This window comes from Melozone crissalis, unplaced genomic scaffold, assembly GCF_028551555.1.
Source record: "Melozone crissalis strain CALT ecotype California unplaced genomic scaffold, PUWL_Pcris_2 ptg000114l_1, whole genome shotgun sequence".
Classification (NCBI taxonomy): domain Eukaryota; kingdom Metazoa; phylum Chordata; class Aves; order Passeriformes; family Passerellidae; genus Melozone; species Melozone crissalis.
The window spans coordinates 1221492-1247275 of NW_026535891.1; the positions used below are offsets into that span (position 1 = coordinate 1221492).

Sequence of the window (25784 nt, forward strand, 5' to 3'; positions counted from 1 at the left end):
TCACCTGTGTGTCCCTTCCCCAGAAATGAGACACAGGCCCAGCGTGGCAGCGGTTCTCAGTGTCAGAGCTTTATTCCAGAACAGGAAACATCAGCAGGAGGTGGAGATGAGGGGCTGGGGGGATAATTCAGCCCCCAAGCCCCAGTGGAGAGACATGGAGCTATAGGCTCCTGTGGACAGATTGCACCAGCTCCTCCAGCTGCTCGCCCAGGGCCACCTCATCGCCGTCATTGCTGATCACCCAGTCAAAGGCCATTCCCTGGTCCAGGCCGCACTCAGATTCGGCGTCGTCCACCCCTGGTAGCACAGAGCCCAGGGAGGCCCCAGGGATGGTCAGGATGTGTCTGTCTGCACCCCCACCACGGCCTCACCCCCAGAGGTGAGGGCCTTGTCCCCAGCCTCCTGCTCCCAAGGAAGGGCAGTGGAGGCAGCAGCCCCAGGTTTGGTGTCACACCAGGCACTCGCTCACCAGTGACAAACACCCAGTTCCTCCTCTTCCTCGTCTCCTCAGTAGCCACCACCCTCACGGTCTGCACCACACCCCCGTAGGCGGCCCGGAACCACTCCACGTCTGAGAGGCGCCGTGTGTCGCTCACCACCTGCACAGGGCTCCATCATCAGCACCTGGCCTGTGCCCCCGGGGAGCCCCTGCACCCCCAGAGCTCACCCACAGCGGCACAGGGCATCAGGGAACCCCCAGAGCTCACACACAGCGGCTGCAGGGCCCGCGTGCATCACTCACCACCTGCACAGGGCTCCTCCATCAGCACCCAGTCTGTGCCCCCAGTGCCTCTGTGCACCCCCAGAGCTCACCCACACGGGCACAGAGCCCGGTGCCCTCCCGGTGCTCACCCACACCGGCACAGGCCCCGGTGCACTCCCAGTGCTCACCCACACCGGCACAGGCCCCGGTGCCCTCCCGGTGCTCACCCACACCGGCACAGGCCCCGGTGCACTCCCGGTGCTCACCCACACCGGCACAGGCCCCGGTGCCCTCCCGGTGCTCACCCACACGGGCACAGAGCCCGGTGCACTCCCGGTGCTCACCCACACCGGCACAGGCCCCGGTGCCCTCCCGGTGCTCACCCACACGGGCACAGAGCCCGGTGCCCTCCTGGTGCTCACCGACACCGGCACAGAGCCCGGTGCCCTCCCGGTGCTCACCCACACGGGCACAGAGCCCGGTGCACTCCCGGTGCTCACCCACACCGGCACAGGCCCCGGTGCCCTCCTGGTGCTCACCGACACCGGCACAGAGCCCGGTGCCCTCCCGGTGCTCACCCACACCGGCTGCAGCGCCCCCTGCACCGCGGCCCGGCAGAAGAAGCCGGGGTCGGCGCGCCGCTTCTCCTCGCCCCAGCGGATCATGTCCTGGCGGAACTTCTCCTTGTAGGCGCTGGCATCCAGGAGGCGCTCAAAGTCCAGCCCGTGCTCCTGCGGGGAAGGAGGGCTCAGTGGGCACGGCCTGGGCACACAGCATGGCATGGCATGGCACGGCTGCCGTGACACGCCACAGCACAGGGATGGGACGGCACAACACAGCACAGCTCGGCACCGTGTGGTACAGCACGGCCGTGGGATGGCACAACGTGGCACAGCATGTCCTGACATGGCATGGTGTGGTGCAGCAAGGCACAGCATCAGATGGCACAGCACGGAGCAACAGGGAAGGCAGAGAACAGCCAAGCACATGCCCTGGCACAACTCAGTGTGGCACGGCACGGCTTGGTGTGCTACGGTGTGAGCGTGGGACGGCACAGCACAGCACGGCACTGTCCTGGCATAGCTCGGGACGGTGTGGCACGATGTGGCACGGTATGAGCATGGCACAGCACAGCACAGCACGGCAGTGTCCTGGCACAGCTCGGGGCGGTGTGGCACGGTATGAGCATGGGACGGCACAGCATGGCAGTGCCTGGCATAGCTCGGGATGGTGTGGCACTGTGTGTCACGGTACGAGCGTGGGATGGCACAGCACGGCAGTGTCCTGGCACAGCACGGCAGTGTCCCGGCACAGCACGGCAGTGTCCCGGCACAGCACGGCAATGTCCCGGCACAGCTCGGCGGGTGTGACACGGCTCGGTACCTTGGCGTACTGCTCCTTGAGGGGCCCGGAGAGGCGCAGAATGGTGCAGACATCAGGGCCCAGCCTGCGGGAGAGGAGTGAGCGGGACGGGCACTGGCACCGGCTCCACTCGGCCAAGTCCCGGCCTCCCCGTGCTCCGGTACCATCCCCGCCCGCCGCGCCTTCCCCGCCCACACGCCCGGCCCCAGTCCCGCCCGGCCCGGTACCGGTTCCGCAGCTCCTCGGCCACGAAATCCTTTCCCGATTTCCTCTTCCCGCTCAGCAGCAGCACCGAGCGCGGCGCCGCCATCGGCGCCTCCGCCCCGCCCCTGACCACACCCCTGGTCACGCCCTCGGCCCCGCCCCTGCTGGCCCCGCCCCCGACAGCCCGCCCGTCTTATGGCGCCCCCTGCCGGGCAGAGCCCGCACCGCAGCGAGGCTGTCCCGGGGACACGGCGGGTTCTGCCCCCGGTACCCCGCACCCCGGCACCCCTCTGCCCTCCCTGCCCCCGGTATCCCGCACCCCGGCACCCCTCTGCCCTCCCTGTCCCCGGTACCCCGCACCCCGGCACCCCTCTGCCCTCCCTGCCCCCGGTACCCCGCACCCCGGCACCCCTCTGCCCTCCCTGCCCCCGGTACCCCGCACCCCAGCACCCCTCTGCCCTCCCTGCCCCCGGTACCCCGCATGCCGGCACCCCTCTGCCCTCCCTGCCTCCGGTACTGCGCACCTCGGCACCCCTCTGCCCTCCGGTATCCCGCACCTCGGCACCCCTCTGCCCCCGGTATCCCGCACCCCTCTGTCCCTCTGCCCTCCGTACCACACACCCGGGCGCCCCTCTGCCCCCGGTATCCTGCACCCCGGACACCTCTCTGCCGCTCTGCCCCCCTGCCCCCACTTCCTCCTCACACCCTCCATTCTCCTCTGATGCTCCCTTTCTTCCTGCTCCTCCCAGCATCTGCATTTCCCCAGCACTCTTCCCCCCACAATCCCTACTCCTCTTCTGCACCCCGCTTTCTGCCAGCATCCGTTTCCCCCAGTACCCTCTTTTCTCTCTGAGCACCCTTCCTCCTCAACATCCTTATGTCCCCTCTGCACCCCACTTTTTCAACTGTTCCTCACTTACTCCAGCACTCCCCTTTCCTCTTCACTGTTCCTTCTCTAAATCCCCATTTTCCCCCAGTGCCCCCAATACCCTTTCTTCTCCCTCAGGAACCCCCTTCCCCTCCAACACACTACATTCCTCTCTGCTTTGCCTTTTCATCAGCACCCCCTCTCCCCCAGCAGCCCTTCCTCCTCCCTGCACTCCTTCCTCCCCTCCCACAGCACCTTCTTTACCCACAGCACTTCAGTCCCCTCTGCTCTCCCCTTACACGCCCTATTCCACCTCTGAACCCCCATTTCTCCAGCCCTCTTCCCTCAGCACCTCCCTTTCCCCCATCCCCATTTCCCCACATCTACACAGCTCTGCCCAGCAGTGACTTTATTCATGGTGGCAGTGCAGCGTCACACAGTGCATTTGGTTAGGGATGTGGCCCTACTTGGCCCTACAAGGTGTGCGGCACCCCTAGACCCCATAAACAGCATGTGGGGAGCCCTTGTGTGGGGGGGCTGGCACACAAATGCCCCCCTGGCTCTACCCACGCATGCCATGCTGCCTCGGGGCTCTCTGGCTCCACACGTTCCCAGAGGTGCTGCAAGAGAAGGGAAAATGTGATGGGCAGCAGTGGGAGGGAATCCCTGGGGACCCCTGGCACTGCCCACCCCAGCTCACCCCCTGTAGTGCCGCAGCATGAATTCCTCAAAGCCATCAGCTGCCTTCTTGTCACCCTGCTCCTGCCACGCCACATCCTCCAGCAGATCCTCCACATCATCCACAAAATCCACGAACCGCAGGCGGTCGTGGGCAAAGACGCCGTCGGCCCTGAAGGCGCCATCGAGCTGCGGTGCCAGCCTCCCAAATTGTCTCCCCAAGCCCAGCTGCCCCATGAAGCTCTCCAGCAGCTGCAGGAACTGCACCTTCTGCACCGGCTCCAGGGCAACCCCCAGCACTTCCCGGCCCTCCTTGTGGGCACAGTCAGTCACCCCAGAGCAGCCCTGGGGTGCCCGGTACCGCTTGAGCCAGGGCAGCTCGTGGGAATCGTGCCGGGGGTGGCTGTGAGACGGCTTCCCCCAGGCTTTGCCTGGCTTGTGCTCACGGGGGGCTCGGGGCTCCTTCTTGTGGGCCTTGCCCTGCTCTCTCCTCTCCTGCTCATGGGGAGATCCCCTGACACCATGCTGCTTGTGCCACTTGCTCTCCTTCTCCACCTTGGATGGCTTCTTCCAGGATGTGGAGAAGGACCTGTCTGCCTCCAGCACCTGGGCCAGGTGCTGCTCCAGGGTGCTCAGCTCCTCCACGAGCCCCTTGAGATCCCCAGAGCCCCGCACACGGTCCAGGGTGTCCGCCAGCTCCTGCCGCAGCGAGTCCAGGCTGCCGTGCCGCCGTGCCGCGGCTTTGCCGTGCCCTGGCACACCTGTGGCACTTTGCTGCTCTGCCCGTGGCTCCCTGGGGCTGCCAGGGGCCCCCGTGGCCTGCAGGCGCCGCAGCTCAGCCTGGGCCTGGCGCAGCGCCGTCACCTCCCGCTCCAGCGCTGCGCGCAGCCGCGCGTTCTCCGTGGCCAGGCTCTGCTGCTGCGCCCCGGCCGCCGCTGCCTCGCCCTCGCTCTTGTGCAGCAGCGCCTGCAGATCCTCCTTGTGGGCCTGGGGCAGGGGTGGGAGGCTGTGAGAGGTGGCAGCGGGATAGAAGCACTGGGATGCGGCACAGAGATGTGCTGGGCACCAACCTGTAGCTCTGCCTGCATGAGCCGGATCTCCTGGTTCTCTTTGGCCAGCTTGTCCAGGAGCTGGCTCATGGACTGCATGCTCTGAGGGCCCCCATCATCGGGCAGAGGGGGCTGCTGCTGCTGCGAGTCCTGGAGGACAGGAAGGTTGGGAGCCCTGGGGGCGTTGGGGACACCCCCTGCCCTCACTCAGCCCTGCTCAAGACCCCTCCTTACATTGCTGTCTATGGACAGCAGTGACTCCTGCTCCCCAGCAGCCACGTCCCAGCTCCCCATACTCTCCACAGGGCCTGCAGAGAAGGACACGGGTCTGAATGTCCAGGCTGCTGTGAGATGTCCCCCTGCCCAGGTGGGCTGTCACTTCTACTCACCATCTGCCACGTCGTAGATACCACCTGGGGAGAGGAGGGGACAATGAGGGGACATCTGGGCCCCATCCTGTCCCTTGGGGCCTTGGCCACTGGGGGACCCCACTTACCAGTGATGATCAGCAGCCCCACAACAACCATGGCCAAGGCCCCCAGCAGGTAGGTGCTCATACTGAGCCCATCATCACCAGTGTCTGGTGTCCCCCGTTGCGGAGCAGGTGTGACAGTGGCGGGCTCAGGGCGGGGTTTGTGGCCCGGCCGCCACCGCAGCCCCTCCATGTTGTCGTCACTGCTGGTGCAGGACATGTCCTCTGTTGTTGGCCCTAGAGGGAGATGGGGGAACCTCCAGAGGGTCTACACCTAAACACTACCAGCAGAGATTCCCCCAGGCCAGCCGCCTGTGAGGCCTGACCTGCTGGGGGGGTGTCAGGGCAGGCTTGTGGCTCAGCCTCAGCCTTCAACTCCTGCTCATCGTCCTCCAACATGCTGGGCTCTGCAGAGCCATCCAGGGCAGGCTCTGCCCGTGCCTTGGAGTCCTCACATTGCTCTGGCTCCTGCAGACACAGGCACTGGGGTATCCCCGTGTGGGGAGCAGCCCAGCAGCTCCAGCTCACCCCCAGCCCCCCGGGTCTGACTCACCCCCTGCCCGCTGCCCTCAGGGCACAAGCTCTGCCTGGGGACGGTGGTGACACCATTGGCAGTCGCAGCTGGGGAGAGGCAGAGCAAGGTCATGAGACACCAGGAAGGTGACACCAGGCTTGCCCCATACCCCTGGTGGCTGCCTGCCTGTGACTGTGTCCTGGGTGCCTTCATCCTCCTCCCCCTCCTCCGGTTCCTCATCGTCAGACCCGTGGGAGGCTGAGTCCTGCTCTGGGCCCACCGTGTCAATGGGCAGACCCTGGGGGAGGGGGTACATAGGGGGACACCTTTAGCCCTGACCTCCATGTGCCCACTCTGCCTGCAGCCCCAGGTGGGCACTGTGGGGTGTGCCCGGGGGTCTCCAGCTCTGGGGGGCTGCCCCCAAGGCACTGGGTCAGGATTAGCCCTGGAGATCTCAAGCAGTGAGGGGGGTTGCAAGCCCTCACCTCACCGCCCGCCAGCACCCAGCTGCTCTCTGAATCTCGGGAATCCAATTTCTCCGCCATAGGGACAGTCCAGCGCTACCTGCAAGGGGACAGACGGGCGGACACACGGACAGCGGGACACGACCCAGCTCCCAGGACAGGTTGGATGTGACCGGGAGAGCCACGGTGCCGGTGCCAGCCGGTCCCTCCAGCCTGTAGCTGGGAAGTTTTCAGGGAGCCGTCCCGGTGCACCGGCTCTGGGCTGCTCCCCCCCGCCACCAGCTGCCGCCGCGGGGTATTTTTAGCCGGTGATGCGACCCAGCAGGTGGACGGGAGCCGCAGGGCCCGGCGTGGGGGAACCGGGGGCCCCGGTGGGGATCCCACCGCCCCACAGCAAACCGGCAGCACCGGACGGGGGTCTCCAGCAGCCCCCGCCCCTCTCTTCCCCTCCCGGTTCCCCGTCCGGGACTCAGAACCAGCCCGGTAGCTGACAACCCCCTCCTCCCCGCTCCCCACGGCCTCTCCGAGCTGTACCCGCGCCCTCAGCCCCGTCCTGGCTCGGTTGGGCCCGGCAGGGGCAGCGCTCCCGCCGCTCCCGGTACCTGCGCCCGCCGCGTCCTGCTGGGAACTTTCCCCGGGGCCGCCGCCGCCGCCCCCGCGCACGTGACAGCGACAGCCAATCACAGCCCGCGGCGCAGCGTCGCGAGGAGGGGGCGGGGCCAGCGGCCGGTACCGAACACCCGCCCCCCCCACCCCCGGTACCGGACAGACACCGACACGCGCGTTTCAGAGTTTTATAACGACGGTACAAAAATTTCCATTAACGGTTGGCTAAAACGGACGGACCTGGGGTGGGGAGCGGGTACCGGGAGCATCCCGAGCACCGGAGCAGGGGACACCGGGACTGTCCCGTGAATGTGGAAGGGGGCACCAGGAGCGCTGCACATCCCGGGAGGTGCCCCCCACAAGGGTAATGACCCAAATGGGGGCAGCACTGTGGAGCACCAGGAAGCCCAGCCCTCAGTGAGCCGGTGCACCGGGGCCACAGCAAAGGGCTGACACCGGCACGGCCAGCACCGCCCCCGGTCCCCTGGAATGTCCCGGTGCCAGGCAGTGCCCGGTGAGCAGCCACAGCCAGCGCATAGCAGCGGCTCTCTGGCTGGCAGGGAGGGGCGACAGCTACAAAAAACGGGTGTTTGGTCCTAAATCAGTGTGGGGAAAGCTGTACATGGCGGCTGAAAGGGCGGCTCAGCCGTCGTTGGCGGTCACCAGCTGTCCCATGCCCTCCCGGATGTAGACCGACTGGATCTCCTTCGTCTTGAGGCAGAAGTCGCAGGCCCAGACGGCGGAGGCCTCGGTGGTGAGCAACCCGTAGGCGTTCTCGGTCATGCCCGTGCACTCCCGGTGGAACCACTTCTGGCAGGAGGCCTCGCACAGGATGGCGTCCTGGTCGTCGTTCACCTCGTTGCGGCAGGCCCCGCAGGGGTAGACGAGCCCCGGGGGCGGCTGGTGGCCCGAGGCGCTGCCGGCCTTGCCGGGGGCCGGCAGGGGGAGGCTGTTGCTCTCGGGGGTGCCGGCGCCGCGGCCGCCGCTGTTGGGGGCGAAGCCGGGCTGTGCCCCGTTAACGGTGGCGGGCGAGCCCGAGTGCTGCTCCGGGGCGAAGGTGCTGGGGGGAGGGTTCTTGCCGCCCTCCTCGCTGCCGGCGGGGAAGCCGGGATCCGCCCCAGGGAAGGGACTGGCCGTGGGGGGCAGCGGGGGCATGTTCTGCCCGGGGCGCTGCATGGGCGACTGTCCAAAGAGGTTGCTGGGCTGGCTGAAGCGCTGAGGCACCGCTGGTCCCCCGGGGGGGTTGAGGGCTGGCCCCGGTCCCATTTCCCCCCGCGGGGGCTGCCCCATAGTGGGGGACATCATGGGCCCGAAGCCCCCGACGGGCCCCTGCATGAGCTGCCCCATAGGGGGGCTGAAGTTCTGTCCGAGGGGCTGGCTGAAGGGCTGCCCGCCGAAGCTCAAGCCCCCCGGCTGCACGTAGTTTGGATTCTGGGGGGGCATGCTAAAGGCCGGGCCCATCTGCCCGGGGGCGAACGGCGGCGGCTGCCTCCGCAGGGGCTGGGGACCCCCGCCGTAACCGGGGGGCACCTGCGGCGACATCCCCCCCTGCATGCGGAAACCGCCGAACGGGACCGGGCTGCCCAGGAACGGGGCGGGCGCCGCCCCAACCTTGGGGGCCCCGAAATCATCCTCGAAGGGGTTGGAAGCCACCAGGTGATCCACCATGGGGGTGGGCGGCGGGGCGAACTCCGAGAGGTGCGAGTAGGCAGGGCCCTGCGGGGAGAAGGTGGCGGTCAGGGTTGCTGCGGCTCGTCCCCGGCCCCCGCGCCGCCCCGAGCCCGGCCCTACCTGCGTGTTGGATTTGCGCCGCTTCTTCTCGGGGCTCTTCATCTGCAGCCCTGCGGGGACAAGCGAGGCCGCGTCAGCGGAGCCGGGGAGACCCTCACCCACCCCGCTCCCGGTTCCGCTCCCGGTCCCCCCTGCGCTCACCTGCCTTGCCCTGCTTCCGGCCGGGCCCGCCGGCGGCAGCGCTGCCCGCGGGGTGCGGGGGCCCCGGCGGGGCCGGCGGGGCCGGGACCGCTCCCTCCAGCTTCTCTGCGTGAGGGGCCGCCATAGCCCTCACAGCGCGCGCGTCGCCGCCATGGCCCGAGCGGAACCGGAACCCGCGCGGGGCCAATCACAGCGCGCGCGAGGGGCGGGGCGGGGCGCGCCAGACGTGTCAATCACCGCAGGTTCCCGCCCCACCCGCCGGTCGGACCAAACCAAATGCAGCGCGATGGCAGGGGGGGACCAGACGGGGCAAACCACGAACGAGGTCCCGGGGGAGAACCACCCGCCCACCTCACACCGCGACCCCTCCCAGCTCACACCAGGCAGGACCTAGAGAAATACCAACTTTAATACAACCGCCAGTTCCTTTGGTATAGCGGGGCAGGGGCTGCGAGGCTGCGCTTTGGCTTGGGGGGAGTTACACTGTGCATGCAGGGGAATCCTCCCGCCAACCCCCCGGGGCTGCCCGGAGCTGCCCTTGCCCAGCCGGCATGGGCAGGGAGGGAAGGGGACATGGTGGCAACGTGTCCTGGAGCACAAGCATGTCACGGAGGGGGTACAGGGTGCTGGGAGCACGGGGGAGGCTCTGTCACCAGCCCCTGCCCTTGCATAAGAGTGTGGGACCTGCGGGGTCAAGGCACAGAGTTAACACGTAAAGTGATCCGGTACAGTCGAGGGCGTCGTGCTTGGGGGAGCAGAGCCCCCCACGGGCCCCCTCCTTGGCCCAGGGGCCAGAGATAAGGACAGGCTGCCTCTGGCTCAGGGGGGCTCAGCCCTGCCAGTCCTGAGCCCGTGCTGGTGAGCACAAGAACGGGCTGGGTTTTGGTAGGAGCTGAGCTGCTCTGCAAAGGCTGGAACAATTCCCTACCCTGCAGGCACTCACAGCCTGAGCCCCCCACGGCCACCAGCTCCACGTGGTGAAAGGAGAGAGGCCCTGTCCTCAGGCAAGTCCATGCTCAGTCCCGGTGGAGCACCTGGAGAGTCTGAGGGCTCCCTGGGGCACGGAACAGGGCGCAGGCTGCGCGTTGGGGTGCCCTGGGCGCTCACAGTCTCCTCTCCACGGGCTGCTGCAGGCACATCTCACTGCCGGCTGAGATGATGGGCAGGTGATTGTCCATGTGGTAGCTGATGAGGTGGCTGACGCTCTCAAAGCGATGATCTTTTGTCCTCACCTGGGAGGACAGAAAATGGGTGCTCAGGATGCTGTCAGTGCCCACATGAGGCCACAGCTACCACCCTGCATGGCACGGGCTGGGCACAGAGCTGGCACTGCAGGCTCCAACCCATGCTCTGCCCAAAGCCAGCCCAGCAGTGCAGAACCCCAATGCTCTGGTGGCTCTTGTAACCCCAAGGACCCCCGTGCTGCCCCAGTCTCCATCCCCTCCATGGACTCACCACTCCCTCGGGATCCACGAGCAGCAGATGCTTGGGCTGCCCACCCTGCAGGCCAGTCAGCACATACTGGCCCGGGGTGGTGGTGCTTTCCCTCACCAGGAAGTCCCCGTTGACCTTGAGCAGCTTCTCAGCCTCCTTGCGGCTCATTTTGCCGTGGTACCAGGGCTCCCTCCTCAGCTGCTCCTCCATGGAGGCCACGACCTGGGCAGGGGGCAGCCCCACAGGCACAGAGGGGGGCACACGCAGGGCATCTTCAAAGGGCTCTGCAAGGACAGAGGAGCTTTGTAGGAATGTGCCTCTTGGTGAGGGAGTGATAAAACTATCCTTTGTCCCTTTAAAAAGAAAATAAGCCCAGAAGTTTCTCTTTTTGATTAAAAGGCATCTCATAGGACTTGGAAAACTTCACTTCAAACTTAAGGATAGCTAACTGGACAGGAGCTAAAAAGCCTTGCTTGGGCAATTTACTAGAAAAAGAAGAGAACAAAGAAATTAATTGCTTTTGTGAGGGGCTTTTGTTTTACTAGGGGCAGGAGGGCTTCTTGTACTTGCATTGTTTTTTCTCTGTAAAGAGTTTGTTATTTCACCTTTTATTAAAACATTTTGTTTCCAGCACTACCACAGAAGCCATCCTGCTGCTTTTATGCCTTCTAAGGTAGCTGAGCTATCTTGGGTGTGATATAAATCTCCAAAAGCTTATGAGACCTGGCTCGAGGAGACTCCTAATGCAGAGCACGGGGACCATGACCAATCCCAGAGCCACCTCTGCACAGCCCTGGCTGTTCACTTACTCATGTCAAAGAGGTCCCTCTGTGTGCTGCCATTGGCTGTGGCAGGGGTGCTGGCAGCTGGAGCTTGTCTTGTCTTGTCTATGTTCTGCACGTTGACGTAGGACGGGTCATCAAAGAGGTCTGTGCGCCCAGCCGTGCCTGCTGGAGCTGGGTACTTCTCTCTCCCTGCTAGCAGGAGCACTGTGGTCAGCAGGGTGGGCTTCAGCCCACCTTGGCCCCCCACATCAGAGCACTGGGGGTCCATGGGAGAGGATGGAGACACCCACCACATTACCTTGGGCAGGAGCGTGCTGCTTCTGGGGGTCAAACTCCCCACCGGACTGGCCAACAGGCTGCAGGGAGAGGCAGAGATGAGCCCCCATCCCCTTTTCCTGCTCACCCCCCTCCCTGCTCCCCACACCCCAGAGACACCAGGGAGGACAAATAACCTTCAGCAGAACCCATGGCCCACTTAGGGTCTCTACATCTCCCTTATCAGATGATGCCTCCCCGAGAGGACGTGCCCAGAGCCTCACCAGCGTGGCACCCAAGTGATTTGGGGTCTGAGCTGCCCCATCCTGCAGCCGCATGTCCACGACCCCCCCAATGGGAGGCTCCTTGCCAGGGAAGTCGTTGTAGTACTGGTGATCTGGGGCTGGTTCCTCCTCTTCTTCATCCCAGGCAGAGCCATCAAACCCTGCCATCCTGGGGGAGCACAGCACAGATAAGCCAGGGCTGCATCCCCTCTCCAGAACCACCTTCCTCCTTGTCACACCACCCTGCTCTGACCTGTTGCACACATCTTTTATGAAAAATCCTTTCCTTAGGATTTTTCCTCCTGAGAAGCTGAGAGGCCTCAGGAACAAAATGTAAATATTGATTATCTGCTGCTGTGGAATGCAACAGGTGGATCTGTGATTGGCCCATCTTGGATGTTTGTAACTAATGGCAAATCACAGCCCAGCTGGCTCGGACAGAGAGCCTGAACCACAAACCTTTGTTATCATTTTTTGCTATTCTATTCTTAGCTAGCCTTCTGATGAAACCTCTTCTTCTATTCTTTTAGTATAGTTTTAATGTACTATATATCATAAAATATAAAATCAAGCCTTCTGAAACATGGAGTCAGATCCTTGTCTCTTCCCTGATCCAAGAGCCCCTGTGAACACTGTCACACTGACCTGTCATGGGGTGTCACCAGCTTTGGAGGGTTCTTCAGGTACTGCTTGAAGCGCAGCTCGAAGGCCTGCCCGATGGTACTGATCACATCCTGGGCCAAGCCCTCAGGACACTCCAGGATATGGCAAGCTGGGTAGGAAACACAGGGCTGGGATTGTGCAACTCCAGCACCAAGGTTCTCCACCCCTGAGCCTGCCCTGTACACCCCAGAGCTTTCTCAGGGGTCACCCAGCTCCCCCCTACGTTGAGCTGACCCTGAACACCTCCAAAGTAGGGGCTCTGCAATCGAGGACCCCTGCAGCACCCTCACCTCTCTGATTGACGGGGTCTTTGGCAACGTAGGCAACGTATTCAGCTGTGTCCTGTGGGTGAGACAGCAGCAGTGAGGCTGGGGCAGCTGGGGAGCACTGGGCAGAGGGCACGGATGGGGATCCTGCAGGTACTCACCGGGTCTCCCCCTGATGCGAAGGAAATCGACTGCATGTGGTGGTTGGCGATGATCTGCAAGGTGGAGAGCTTGTTAGACACAGCCAGGAATGCCTTGTCACCCACCCAGGGGTGGCACATCCTGCTCCTCCCCAGGGCTGACCTGCCATGGGGGCTCAAAATCCTCCAGAGCCCTGGTTAGGAGCCACAGACCACCAGGAAAAGCACTGGGACATCACCGGGAGTGGGGTCAAAACCAGGAGATCAAGGGGATTTGGGTCTCTCAGTCTCCAGGAGAGATCCCACAAAGCACATGGGATATTCCTCCCACCTCTTCAGCCCCTGGGACTGTGGGGAGGTGAGCACTCATCTCACAGCCCATCCAGACATTCCCTGGGGAGGCTGGGGGCACCCCCTTCCCCAGAAAGATCTGAGCTACATGAGGAATTCTGCTTGTCCAAGGCCAAGCCAACCCCTCCCCATCCTCACCTGCTTGCAGTCTGAGGCCATGAGGTTGAGGCTGCTGGTGGAGATGGTCAGGGTGATGGGCATGCCTGCAAACTTCAGGTTGCTCTTGCCCAGGATGGAGTTCAGGGAGCGGCTGCAGGGCTAGGGGCAAATGGTGGAGTAGAGAAAGGGCTCCCCAGACCAGAGAGCCCAGCAGCAGGCGGACAGGGCCCATCCCACTGCTGCCAGCAGAGATGGGCACCTTGTCCTCTCCTGTGGCTCTGCCCCAAGCCTCAGCTGGGAGATCAGAGCCCTGGGCTGAGCAGCACAGCACAGCACTGCCAGCTGGGCTGGGATCTGGTCCTTGGCCCTGTGCCGAAACCAGCCACAAACACTCCCCCAGCAGCTTCCCAGCCAGGCCTCACCTTCCTCCTCCTCACGGCTCCCTTGGCACCAGGCACAGCCTCACATACCAGCCCAATGGCCTCCCTGCAGGGAGAGCAATGAAATGTCAGCCCCCACAGTGCCTGCCTTGCCCCAAGAGCCCCCCAAACAAACACAGCACTCAGGACAGTGGGGACACAGGGATCAGCAAAGGAGAGACAGGGTGACAAAGTGGAAACTCTCAGGCAACTCCCACTTTGGGTGGGCAAAGTACACTGGAATTAGTGTTTGGTGGGCTGCAGCAGCCCCTGGCCCCCACTGTAAGGCCCAGACAACTTCCTCACCCCTCCCCAAAAGGAGCAGCCCTTGGGGGAGAGGCAGAGCTCACCTGGTCACTTGTGTCCTGGTGTTGAAATCCAGAGCCCTCATGGACTGGAGCACTTCCACACAGCCCATGTACTGTGCAAGAGAGCAGGGTGAGCTTGGCCAGCCATGGAGTTTGTCCCCCAAGCACCCCAGCTCACAGCAGTAACTTCCCCAGGAACCCCACTGCCCTGTCCCCCAGCCTTCCCCAAAGATCCTGGTGCATCCTCCCACCAGGAGGTCCCCTGCCCCTTCCCAGCATCCCCAGCACTCACCCGGACATGGTAGGAGACCCCAGAGCCCATGACTTTGTCATCTGGGTGCAGCCAGCCACGGGTGGGTTTGTTGACAAAGCTGCCGTGGCGGGTCCACTCATCACCCCCCAGCTGGCCGCCTTCCACCCGCGTCTTCTTCCCACAGCTCAGCTTGTTCATATCCTGGGAACAGACAGTGACAGGTCTCCCTGAGCCGGGGCTGGCACCACCCCCTGGCACCAGTGCTGCCATCCCAGGGGCACCAGGCTCCCCTGGGCTGCTGCTGGCTGCAGAGCCCCGCAAGCTGAGCAAGTTGGCGGGATTGGAGAGCTTCAGGTTGGCCATTTTGGGGAAGAAGGAGCACAGGGTGGTAGGACTCTCCTCCAAGTCAGGTGAGAGCTCCACGAGAGGTGCAGCGTGGCTGAGGGAGGGGGACAGGGAATCAGGCAGAGACTGCATGCTTGCAAGGGACTCCACCGGGGAGGGCAGCAGGCCTGGCACGGCCTCCTCCGGAGAGGAGACAGACTCGTTCCTCAGGTGGCTGTATTTGCTCTTTTGCAGGAGATCCATGCTGGAGGCAGGTGAGAAGGGCCACAGGCGCCCTGTCCCTGTGGCAGTAGGGTGGATGAAGCCAGCTGGGCCTCACAGGGGCCCCACAGAGAGTCCAAGTGCCTGCAGCCGCCGGGAAGCTGCCCCCAAGCAGAAGCCTTGGCTGAACTCTGTGCCAGATCCACGCCAGCCCCACATGGCTGGCAGGGACAGCTGGGCCTGGCACGCCGGGCAGCGGGTCCAGGGGCTGCCTGGCACAGCTGATCAGCCGTGATCAGCAGCAGAAGGATGTGCAGATCCGTTCAGACTGAGAGCAACGCGCCGCAGCCGGGAGGAAACGGGGCCGCGGAGCTGCTGGCACAGGGAGGGGAGCTCAGAACGCTCTGGGCTCAGCCTGGAGGTCCTCAAGCCACAAAACCCATTGTCTTCATCCAGCTCCAGCTCCCTCTGCCCTGCTGCTGGGCTCGGCACGGCCACCCTCCTCCTCCCCACAGCTCGCTCCAGCCCCTGCGCCGCTGCCCGCTAAGAGGAAATCAAAAGCATGAATATTTAAAGCCCGGAGATGAGGCAGACACAGAGAGCATCCAAGCCCATCCCAGCCCTGCTCCGAGCACTGTCCAAGAGGGAACAAGGTCCTTGTGTGGCAGCCAGCGCCACCCAACCCACGTGCCGGCGGCGAGCAGCTGCTGTTGGCTTGCCGGGCTCTGCCGGGGGGAGCAGCAGCGATGCTGAGATGACAGTGGCGCTCGCAGCTTCCTGGAATACGGGGACATGCAGTCCTTTGAGAGCACAGATCTTGCCTGGAGGGCTGCTGGGAGAAAAGAGGACGGCCAGGAGCAGGATACAGGTAAGGCAGGGCTCAGCACAAAGCCCCAGCCGCGGCGGGGAGCCCGTGGGAGAGGCTGCAGCGAATCGCTGCTGCTTCCCGCATGCCGGCTGCTGCTGCCGGGAGCAGAGACGGAGGGGCTGCGGCTGATCGGAAGAGCTGTGCTGACTCACAGGCGGCGGGGCAGGCTCTGCCCGGCTGCGCTGGGGCTGGGGCGGCAGCGCAGGAGGGGCTCCCGGCGAGGGGTGGGGACGCCGCGCTTATCTGGAGCAGAAAAATCAAGGTCACAGGCGGAGCTAGCGGGAGAGGGCGGCAAGAACGTGCCGGGGGGGAGGAAAAGTTGGCCCCTTCAGCGTCGGGGGGGGTGAAACTCCCACCTGTGGATCAGGGGGCTCAGGGGCAGCTCTCCCCTGCTGTCATACCCTCGGCGCACTCGCACGCAGCAGGAACTCGGGCCAGCCCGACTGTGCTGCCCTCCACAGCCCTGGCCCCACTGAGGGATGAGAGTTCCCCCCATCCCCTCTAGGATGGGGCAAGGAGTTCAGACAGAACCCGAGATCACAAGCCAGATCCTTAGGAACCGCCAGATGCTCTGTCCACAAACCAAAACTTGGTAAATCCAGGCCAAGGAAAAGGCTCTCCCTGCTTGGAGCCTTCCCCCAGCACTGCTTGGCACCGGCAGCTGCCTGCCCCACTTCACAAAGCCTGGCACACTGCCATGGGGACAGGGACAGCCACCACAGGGCTGGAAATTGCCACCTCTGTGATGTGAGGGCCTGTAGCACACATGAGTGGGGCCGTCACTGAAGCAGCTCCTTGGTCAAGCCCCCCCACCTCAGCCACGGCGGTCCCACAGGCACAGAAAGCCTGGCACAATGCCATGGGGACAGGGAAAGCCACCACAGGGCTGGAAATTGCCCCATGTGATTCGAGGGGCTGTGGCACCATGTGAGCCTGTTATTGAAGCATCTCCTTGGCCATGCACACCAGCTCTGTCCAGGCCAGCCTCCCCAGCTCAGCCACGGTGGTCCTACAGGCACAGAGAGCCTGGCACACTGCCATGGGGACAGGGAAAGCCACCACAGGGCTGGAAATTGCCACCTCCGTGATGTGAGGGGCTGTGGCACCATGGGAACCTGTCATTGAAGCATCTCCTTGGCCATGCCTCCCCAGCTCAGCCACGGTGGTCCCACAGGCATAGAAAGCCTGGCACACTGCCATGGGGACAGGGAAAGCCACCACAGGGCTGGAAATTGCCACCTCTGTGATGTGAGAGGCTGTGGCACACGAGTGGGGCCATCACTGAAGCAGCTCCTTGGTCAAGCCTCCCCAGCTCAGCCACCTGGTCCCACAGGCACAGGGAGCCCGTGCTGGCTGTTCCACACCGCCTGTCCCCTCCAGGGGCCCCTGGCTGCTCAGTCAGAGCTGTGACCTTCCTGTGGCCGCAGCAGCACTCCTCTAAAGAAAAGCAGGAAGCCCGGAGGCAGGAAGCTGCTGGCCCGGTGAGGGGCCAGTGCAGCCCTGCTGCCAGGGGAGCCTGATGGGCAGCACCAAGGGGCCACAGAGCAGTGGGATCTGCCCATGATGGGCAAAATGGTTGATGTGGGCCTGGGCTTGCCTGGCACAGCAGCTCTGTGAAGCCTGATGCTTCCCAGAATGAGAGCAGGAGGGAATTCCAAGGGGGCAGGAGGGTCTCCTTGGCCCCTTTGCCATCACCTCCAGGCAGCAAAGGGCTCATGAGCCTCCCAGATGAAGCTCCTGCTCAGACACATTGTTGCAGCCATCTTTTATGAAAAATCCTTAGGATTTTCCCTCCTGAGAAGCTGAGAGGCCTCAGGAACAAAATGTAAACAATGGTTATCTGCTGCTGTGGAATGCAACAGGTGGATCTTTGATTAGCTCATCTTAGATTGTAATTAATGGCCAATCACAGTCAGCTGGCTCAGACAGAGAGCCAAGCCACAAACCTTTGTTATAATTTTCTTTCCTATTCTATTCTTAGCCAGCCTTCTGATGAAACCTTTTCTTCTATTCTTTTGGCATAGTTTTAATGTAATATATACCATAAAATAACAAATCAAGCCTTCTAAAACATGGAGTCAGATCCTTGTCTCTTCCCCAATCCAAAACCCCCTGTGAACACCGTCACAGACACATCTCTGCTTTTATTAGCTAGAGTAATTCCTGATTCTCTCAGAACCTTCGAGGCCAGTCTGTAACAGCCTGTTACAAGATGCATGGCAGCTCTTGGGGACCAGAGGTGCTGCCATCACAGCCCCCCAGCCCCATCAGAGCTATATTACATCAGAGCTGCCCCTCAGCGGGCTCTGAGTGCACAAGGCAAACCTGGAGATGTGCAAAGGCACAGAACACCAGCCCTGCCTCAACAGGCAGTCCCAAAACCCATCCCCAGGCTGCAGCCCTGCCCCTTGCCAGGCAGATGCCAGGAGCTCCTGCCCCTGCAGCAGAGCAGCTGGAACAACTGCCCCCAAGGAGCTCTGGGGACATGTCCTGCTCCATGTGCCCTGCCACCACAGAAAGATCTGGATCATGAGGAACAGAGGGATGTGGATCACTTTCAGGCACCTGAGACTGGGCATTCACACAGCAGCTGGGCAAGGAAGAGAAGCAGAGTGGGGATGCTCAGGGCTCTGCTATCAACATCCTCCCTGGGAAAAAACTGGGAGCCGAGTCAGAGGCCAGGAACACACCAGTGGTTTGGCAAGAAATCACAGCAAGGTGCAGGAGGCCACACATACAAACCTCACACTGGGCAGGAGACCCCCTCTGTCCAATGCTGAACCTCTGAGGCAGGGGGGAAGCAAAGAAGAACACTCAGATCCAGCCAACAGCTGATTTTTCCCCCACGCATCACAGCAGCATCGAACAACATTTACTCTCCTTCACTCTGAAAAGGGGTTAGGAGATCCCAGTGCAGATGTGGGGAAGAGGCTGGAGACCTCCCAGGAGGCAGAGGAGGCAGGCAGGATCCACCACCGAAGCCACTGAGCCCTCCACCGAGGTCCTTACCACATACTCCATCGGCGGCGGAGGGCAGGGCAGGCCCCGGGCGGGGAGCAGACACAGAGCCCCTCTCGTCTGGCACTCCAACCTGTGGTTCAGGGACAAACAGGGAGTTAGGCAGCCCTGCCCCAGCCTGCTGAGCTGGCCATGGTGCCAAGAGGCAGACCCTGCTCCTCCATGCTGTCCACAGGTGGTTGGGGTTGAGGTTGCCGTGCCACGCTGCTGGCACAAAGAGTAGGAGAAACCTGGAATCTTGCCATTGGGAAGAAGATGGAGATGGGATGTGCTGGGACAGGAGCACCAGGCTGAGCCTGGCACTGCTTGGTTCAGATGGTATTGGGGGCCTAGAGTCACTCTGTGACCCTGTCTAGCCCAAAAATTAGTACAGGAAAGCCACACGCAAGGGAGAGCAAAGGCAACCAGGGGGGCAGAGCTGCCCTCTCCTGCACCCCTTCAGCTGGCACCCTGATGCAAAACTATACACAGAGCTCCCAGGGCTGCGTCCCTTCCTCCCAGGGGACCAGTGAAGACAAAAGTCATGGAAAGAGTCTACAAGGGGTGAGCTGGCAGAGGCAGGAAGCTCTGTGAGGTGAAAACAAGGCAAGGAAAGCACTCTTCTCACTCCTGTCATTGCCACTGCCCAGCCGAGGCTGGTGGAGCAGGGCAGGGCAGCAGCCATGATTTACTGCCTGGCAGCACTTGTACCTTTATCTGCCTGTGCCAGCTGCCACCAGCAGCTCGGAAAGCAGCGAGATAAGGAGGGCTGTACTTGGCCATGGCTGTGCAGATTGACCCCTGCAGCACCACGACACTGCCAAGCAGAGGTGGTGACCAGGACACCGAGGCTGGTGGCAGGGAAGGAGCACCTGGACCCAGAGCCAGAGTGCTCAGCCTTACCAAAGGCCATTTGTGTCCCTCCCGAGGATGGAACACTGCTTTGCACAGCTCCAGAGCGGATTCCCCCACCAAAGAGCAGCAGGTGGATCCTCAAGCCCTGCTTGGCAGAGAGGAGATGGCATCTTCAGCCCCTCTGGTACAGGCTGGCAAGCCCGGAAAAGAAGTGCCCTTTGCCCACAGACTTCTGCAGCGCCAACGTGGCAAGCAGGGCCCAGGTCACCTCTCCCTGGAAGCCGTGTCCGTGGTCTACACTCTGTGTGGGTGACCCCATCTAAGAGATTCAAGGGGAGCAGCAAGAACAGATGGGCACAACACATCTCCAAGGGGGAGCAGCTCCACAGCAGCCGGGTACGCTCCAGGTGCTCGCTGCTGCCTTGCTCCGAGGCACAGAGGGCGGGAGGGCAGCGCCCAGCACCGCAAGAACGAGGAACCCTCCAAGCCCAGCCGGGCCCCGTCCCTGCCGGAGGTCGTGCCAGGCTCGGGGCTGTGCCCGGACCGTGCAGCGCCTCCACAGCCGGTGCTCTTCCCGTGCACCGCGGCACGGGCAGCAGCCGCCACACCGGGTGGGTCACCCCCGGTCTCAGCACGGCGCGGCACCGGCTCCTCCGCCCCCTGGTCCGGGCCTGCCCCACACCGGGCGAACGAGGCAGCTGCGAAGGGCGGCTCGGCCCTCACAGCACGGGCAGCGGCGGCGGCGGTAGAACCCCCCACAACTCGTTCCGCGGAAAGCGGCGGCGGCGAAGCGGCGGCGAGCGGTGCGGCCTCAGTCCGGCGACACAGCGGCCGCGGGGAGGGCACGGCGGGGCCTGGCCCGGAGTCCCGGGCCTTTAACGCGGGTCCCCCCACCCCTTCCTCCGTCCGCGCTCCCTCACCGCCCCGGCCGGCGCGCGCTCACCGGGCACCATCGGTCATGCGCGGGCCTCGCTCTCCGCCGCTCACCCCCCCCCCCCCCCCCACCGCCGCCACTCACTTCCGGCCCGCGCCCCTCCGGCATGGGCCCCGCCGCGCCCGCGCCACGTGACCCCCACGACAGCCAATCATCAGCCGCACCCGGCCCGCGGGAAGCGGCGCGGCAACCCCGCCGCCTCGCGCGCGCGCTGGCCAATGGGCAGCCGTTCCGCCCCGCCCCCGGCGCGGCGCTGGCCAATGGGAGCGCGAGGCGGCGGTGTTTGAAAGCGCCGCGGGGGGGGCGGGGGGCGCCAACGGCCGCCGAGGGAGGGCACGGTGGGCCTGTCCCGTCATGGCGCACAAACAGATCTACTACTCGGACAAGTACGACGATGAGGAGTTTGAGTACCGGTAAGGAGCGGGGAAGGGGTGCCGGTAATACCCGCTTGATAAGGATGTGGGGATCTCGGTTAAGGTTTGCTGCGGTGAGGGAGGGAAATGCTTCGGTAGTGTAGGATTAACGGCTCGCGAGTGGGAGGGGAGCGGGGGGCGAGTCTCTGATGAGGCAAGAGGGGAATTATTCTGGCAACTCGGGGGGTCCCCGTGAGGGTTCTGTATGGGGTCACGGCGCTGGTACCGGAAACAGCTCTCCGGTGGGGAATGAGGGGGTGTCGGGGGTGCCCCGGTGTTGACTGAGAGGTGCGGGGCTGCAGGCACGTGATGCTGCCCAAGGACATTGCCAAGCTGGTGCCCAAGACCCACCTGCTGTCGGAGTCGGAGTGGCGGAACCTGGGCGTGCAGCAGAGCCAGGGCTGGGTGCACTACATGATCCACGAACCAGGTGAGCCCCGCGGGGGAGCGGGTGGCGCCCAGGCGGCCCGGCCTGACCCCCTCTTTTGCCCCGCAGAGCCCCACATCCTGCTCTTCCGACGGCCATTGCCCAAGAAGCCAGAAAAGTGAGTGGCCCCTGGTCTGCCGAAGCTCTCAGTCCTTCCACTCTGAAAAAACACCTTTCTCCTCCTTCTTCTCGGCATTTCTCGGGGGCTTCACCCCCTGACCCTCGACGCTGCCTGAGCGTCGTTTTGTCGGCTCGGCCCTGGTTCCGTGGGTCCTTCTCGTTGCGATGCCTCCAAAGCTTCAATAAAGTGATGTTTGGGAGCTGTCTGTCTGCAGTACCGGGGGCAGCTGGGCTGGAGGGCGAAGGGGTCCGGTCCCGTGGAGTTGGTCCCGCGGGGGTTCCCGAGGAGCCTGCCCGGGGTCTGGGGGAGCCTCCCCGGGCTCACCGGAGAGGGCACGACTGTGGATGGAGCTACACCGATACCCCCCTTTCCTGGGCCCTGCGATGGTTCCGTCCCCGCAGGTCCCGCCTCTCTGCCAATGGGATCTGGCGGGGCCGTGTGACTGACGTGCGGGCCTGCCTATGAGCGTGCGGGGCGGTGTCGCGGTGTGCGAAGGTGCCCGGGCGGCTCCATGTGGGGGGTGCTGCGCGCTGCGGGGAGGGTGCGCGGGCCCTTGCGCGCTGCCACCTGCCGCCTCATGGCCGCTTCGAGCCCGGCAACAGCGGTGACCCAGGGATCCGCCAGCACCGCCGGCATCATCATCATCGGCGACGAGATTCTCAAGGTGCGGCCGGGGACGGGCCTGGGCTGCGGGCATGGGGCGGGCTGGGGTGTGGGGTCGCTGCGCTCCGCTGTCATGGGCGTCTGCGGTCCCCTCAGGGCTACACGCAGGACACGAACTCGTCCTTCATGTGCCGGCGGCTGCGGGCGCTTGGCGTGAGCGTCGCCCGCATCTCCGTGGTGCCCGATGATGTGGAGGCCATCGCCAGCGAGGTGGCCGCCTTTGCTACTCGCTTCACCTACGTGCTGACCTCGGGCGGCATCGGCCCCACGCACGACGATGTGACCTTCGAGGCCGTGGCTAAAGCCTTTGGGGAGCGGGTCGTCCTCCATCCCGAGCTGGTGGCGCTGGTGCACAAGTTCTTTGGCAAGACGGAGGAGCAGTGCCCTGAGATGAAGCTGGCTCGCATCCCCGAGTCCTCCCGCCTCAACTACGGCACGGACGGGCACACGGGCAGCGCCTTCAAGTACCCGCTGGTCAGTGTGCGGAATGTGTACATCTTCCCCGGCATCCCGGCGCTGATGGAGCGGGCCCTGGATGGCCTCGCTCACCTCTTCCGCAGCAAACAGACCCATTTCCACTCCCGCACCGTCTATGTGGCGTCTGATGAGATGCTCATCACGCCGGTGCTGGATAGGGCTGATGCCGCCTTCCGGGGCCGTGTCAGCTTGGGGTCTTACCCAGACTGGACCAGCAATTACTACCGTGTGAAGCTGACCCTGGACTCAGAGTCAGAGCAGGACCTGGAGGAAGCGTTTGACTTCTTGATGAGGGAGCTGCCAGTGGGTGTTGCTGTGCCGTCGGTGACAGACTGTGTCTCTCCAGCAGCTGTGGAGGTTTATGGCCTGGCTGAGTCAGGTACTGGGAAGAGGTGCTGCAGCACAGCTCTGTGCTTCTCCTGTGCAGCCTAGCAGGGCTGGGGCAGTGGGAACACCAGCCTGGCAAAGCTTGCCTGTTGTGTGCTGGGAGGCTTGAGGCGTGCTGCAGCTGCAGTGGGGCTTCATCCCATACAGGTGGGAATGGGACCAGTCACCTCAGTTAGAGCTGGTGGTGGCAGGCTCTGAGAGCACAGTGTGCAGCAGTAGCTGCAGTGCCACAGTTCCCCCTGTCCTCATGATCCCTGTCACATTGTGGCCCAGGTCTCTGGGCTGAACAAGCTCTTGGCTGTGGTACCAGAGAGTGAAGTGCCCTGGGGCCGTTCTAAGGGAACATGAGCTGGGCAGGCACCAACTGTCCTGTCCTGGCAGGCTCGGCCCTGGGGCAGAAGGTGGCAGCAGCCCTGAGAACCATCGAGGAGGCTTTGGACCAGTACAGCTTGGACCAGCTCTGCGTGGGCTTCAACGGGGGCAAGGACTGCACAGCCCTGCTGCACCTCGTCCATGCTGCATTGCAGAGGTACCCACGCATGGGGCTCCAGGCTGGGGCAAGGCCCAGGGGTCCTGCAGACCCTGGCCAGGGCTCTGGGGCTCTTGCTTGCTCCACCCTGGGGGATGAGCAGATTCCTGGGCTCTAGCTGGTCGGATCTGGACGCTGCCTTGCCTCCATTTGCCACGGGTCAGAGTCCAGCTGCACTGGGTCTCTCTGCAGGCGGTTCCCAGGAAGGAAGGAGAAGCTGCAGGTGCTCTACATCCGCATTGTGTCCCCATTCCCTGAAATGGAGCAGTTCATTCAGGCAACAGTGCAGAGGTAGGAGGCACAGTGGGGCGGGCAGCTGCTCAGGGGCTGTGCAGTGCAGCCTGCAGCCAGCTGCCCACCCTGCCTGTGCAGGTACGGGGTCCAGCTCTGCACTGTGGAGGGCTCCATCCGGGAGGCCCTGGCACGGCTGAAGGAGCAGCAGCCCCAGCTGGAGGCTGTCCTGATGGGAACGCGGCGCACGGACCCCTACTCACGCACCCTGACCCCCATGTGTGCCACAGACCCCGACTGGCCCCCTTACATGCGGGTGAACCCCTTGCTGGTACGTGGTCTGTGAGCCCACCCTGCTGTGGGGCTGGAGCTGTCGCCACAGGGCCTGGCAGGGGGATCTGATGGGGCTGGGAGCCAGCAGTGATCCACCCCCATCCTGGACAGCTTCTCTCACAATTCTCACCCTCCCAGAGTATTTGGTGCCCCTCTGTGCAGCTGTGGGTGCCCCTTGCTGCAGTGGTGCTGCTGGGTGCTGTTGGGCAGGGCTCGTTCTTGCCTGCTGGGGGGTTACCCTGTGTTTGGGGAGGTGCTGGCAGGGCTAGTGGTGCTCTCATGACCATCTGGCTCTCCCAGGTGCTCTCTAGGAAGGTCTGGTTTGCTTCCCTGGGATTCAAGGGAGCAGCCTTTTGCCTCTGCCTCAATCCCTGCCCAATTCTGCCTGCAGGACTGGACCTACCGGGACATCTGGGAGTTCCTGCGCAAGCTCTTTGTCCCTTACTGTATCCTCTATGACAGGGGGTGAGTGCCCAGTGCTGCCCTTCTCACATGCACAGCCAGTGGCCCTGGCTGCAGTCCTGCAGCTGCTTCTTCCCTCCACAGCTACACATCCCTGGGGAGCATGACCAACACAAAGAAGAACCCAGCCCTGCGCTGCACCGATGCTCAGGGCCGGGAGAGCTACAGGCCTGCCTATGAGCTGGAAAACGAGGAAGAGGAGCGCACCTCCCGCCAGTGAAGGCCACGTTCTGGGAGCCTCCTCCCCTGGAATGCTGCTGGGAGTGACACTGAATAAAGCTGCTGCCTGTCAGCACTAAATAAACCTGCTGCAGTCTGCACTGCGCTGGCACGTGGTCTTGTTGAGCCCTGAGGGCTCCATGGGGCAGGAGTGGGAGGAACAAAAGGGTCCCCAGGTTGTGCCCTGTCCCTGCAGCCACTATTGTAGGAGGTTTGGAAATGCAGAGAATGTAGCAGGTTCCAGTGCTTGCCAGGGCCCCTCACGTCAGCACTGCTGCCTCTCCCACCGTGTCAGATCCTGCTGATTGCTCATGGGCCATGCACCTCCTCTGGAGCATGGCAGCCTGTCTGCAGGGTGCCCCCCAGCAGGTGGCATGGGTACAGGCCCTGGCACTGCCAGCACCCGCTGCCACCTCCCTGGGGCTGCGCCTGGGCTCCTGGTTGCTGCGGCTTCTGTGGAAATGCTTCTACTTCCTTCTCTGCAGCTGGTGCATCCGTGAGCTGCTGGACTAGGGAAGGAGCCTCCCAGTGTCCCAGGACCACGTCAGCCCCTGCCTGCCCTGGTGCTGTGGGTGAGTGACCTGCCTGCAGCTTGACTTGGCATAGTGCTTGGAATGTCACAGGGGCCTGGCTGTGGTGTTTGGGGGTGGCAGAAACCAGCCAAGGTGCTCCTGGAGTGAAAAGGGCCTGGCTGTGGTGTCTGAGGGGAGACAGCCTGGCTGTGGCAGTTCTGGGGGTTGAGAGGGTGTGGCCTTGGTACTGGTCAGTGCATTGTTACCCCCTTTGCCTCTCTCTCCTCCCCAGGACTGTCCTGTTGCCCTGAGCTGATGGACTTCTGGCGCTGAGACTCTGCTCCAGCCTGTGCTCCCCTGATCAGAGACCCCAATAAACCTGAGCAGTGCCTGACTGGCTGCATCTGTTTGGGCAGATCTCTGGCAATGTCTGTGTGTGTGTGTGTCCCCAAACCTCCTGATCCCAGCCCTGGGTAGCACTAAGGCACTCCAGCACACCCCTTGCCCCTGTCCAAGACTGAGTGTCCCCACATCCTTTGGGGCCAAGGGGCAAGAGTGGGGGGCTGCCTGCATCTCCTGCCTGCTCCTCCACTCCTGCCTGTTTCCTGTTTCACTCTGTGGGAAGCAGCTAGAGCAGAATATCTCCAATGGGCCCAGCCTGGCTGGGAGCTGCAGCAAAGGTCATGGCTGTGGGTCTGCGA

The 25784-nt window shown here is 63.6% G+C and overlaps 6 protein-coding genes across 11 annotated transcripts; 2 read left to right on the forward strand and 4 right to left on the reverse strand.

Annotated features, from left to right (window-relative positions):
- Positions 1-51: 51 nt before the first annotated feature.
- On the reverse strand, positions 52-2392 carry PMVK (phosphomevalonate kinase). The gene is made up of 5 exons (XM_054292785.1): positions 2293-2392; positions 2087-2150; positions 1282-1434; positions 470-599; positions 52-297 (listed from the first exon to the last, which is right to left on the reverse strand). The coding sequence occupies exons 1-5, from the start codon at positions 2373-2375 to the stop codon at positions 161-163; spliced, it is 567 nt and encodes a 188-aa protein (XP_054148760.1). The 5' UTR covers positions 2376-2392; the 3' UTR covers positions 52-160.
- A 1148-nt stretch (positions 2393-3540) lies between these two features.
- PBXIP1 (PBX homeobox interacting protein 1) lies at positions 3541-5955 on the reverse strand. Of its 2 annotated transcripts, none has more exons than XM_054292751.1 (8): positions 5890-5955; positions 5663-5804; positions 5361-5573; positions 5254-5277; positions 5099-5172; positions 4886-5014; positions 3838-4802; positions 3541-3757 (listed from the first exon to the last, which is right to left on the reverse strand). In XM_054292751.1, exons 2-8 carry the CDS (start codon positions 5733-5735, stop codon positions 3700-3702), a joined length of 1536 nt encoding a protein of 511 aa, XP_054148726.1. In that variant the 5' UTR covers positions 5736-5804; positions 5890-5955; the 3' UTR covers positions 3541-3699. The 2 variants fall into 2 exon arrangements, with proteins under 2 accessions (XP_054148726.1, XP_054148727.1); XM_054292752.1 differs by having other exon boundaries at positions 5663-5819; positions 5890-5954.
- Positions 5956-7100: 1145 nt separating this feature from the next.
- Positions 7101-8915, reverse strand: PYGO2 (pygopus family PHD finger 2). The gene is made up of 3 exons (XM_054292760.1): positions 8853-8915; positions 8712-8761; positions 7101-8636 (listed from the first exon to the last, which is right to left on the reverse strand). Exons 2-3 carry the CDS (start codon positions 8751-8753, stop codon positions 7563-7565), a joined length of 1116 nt encoding a protein of 371 aa, XP_054148735.1. The 5' UTR covers positions 8754-8761; positions 8853-8915; the 3' UTR covers positions 7101-7562.
- Positions 8916-9263: 348 nt separating this feature from the next.
- SHC1 (SHC adaptor protein 1) lies at positions 9264-20418 on the reverse strand. Of its 4 annotated transcripts, none has more exons than XM_054292748.1 (13): positions 20394-20418; positions 14149-14310; positions 13899-13969; positions 13552-13615; positions 13169-13288; positions 12701-12754; positions 12564-12615; positions 12256-12382; positions 11611-11779; positions 11370-11427; positions 11096-11263; positions 10308-10570; positions 9264-10084 (listed from the first exon to the last, which is right to left on the reverse strand). In XM_054292748.1, the coding sequence occupies exons 1-13, from the start codon at positions 20415-20417 to the stop codon at positions 9956-9958; spliced, it is 1461 nt and encodes a 486-aa protein (XP_054148723.1). In that variant the 5' UTR covers position 20418; the 3' UTR covers positions 9264-9955. The 4 variants fall into 4 exon arrangements, with proteins under 4 accessions (XP_054148723.1, XP_054148724.1, XP_054148721.1 ...); XM_054292749.1 differs by lacking the exon at positions 20394-20418 and adding an exon at positions 20319-20358; XM_054292746.1 differs by lacking the exon at positions 20394-20418 and having other exon boundaries at positions 11096-11260; positions 14149-16473.
- Positions 20419-20637: 219 nt separating this feature from the next.
- On the forward strand, positions 20638-21456 carry CKS1B (CDC28 protein kinase regulatory subunit 1B). The gene is made up of 3 exons (XM_054292787.1): positions 20638-20722; positions 21025-21152; positions 21219-21456. The coding sequence occupies exons 1-3, from the start codon at positions 20664-20666 to the stop codon at positions 21269-21271; spliced, it is 240 nt and encodes a 79-aa protein (XP_054148762.1). The 5' UTR covers positions 20638-20663; the 3' UTR covers positions 21272-21456.
- Positions 21457-21776: 320 nt separating this feature from the next.
- On the forward strand, positions 21777-25403 carry FLAD1 (flavin adenine dinucleotide synthetase 1). Of its 2 annotated transcripts, XR_008484095.1 has the most exons (8): positions 21777-21934; positions 22030-22789; positions 23179-23326; positions 23519-23617; positions 23699-23888; positions 24282-24355; positions 24437-25143; positions 25376-25403. XR_008484095.1 is itself a non-coding variant. In XM_054292802.1 (7 exons), exons 1-7 carry the CDS (start codon positions 21782-21784, stop codon positions 24570-24572), a joined length of 1560 nt encoding a protein of 519 aa, XP_054148777.1. In that variant the 5' UTR covers positions 21777-21781; the 3' UTR covers positions 24573-25397. The 2 variants fall into 2 exon arrangements, 1 of the variants encoding a protein (XP_054148777.1); XM_054292802.1 differs by having other exon boundaries at positions 24437-25397.
- The last annotated feature ends 381 nt before the right edge of the window (positions 25404-25784 follow it).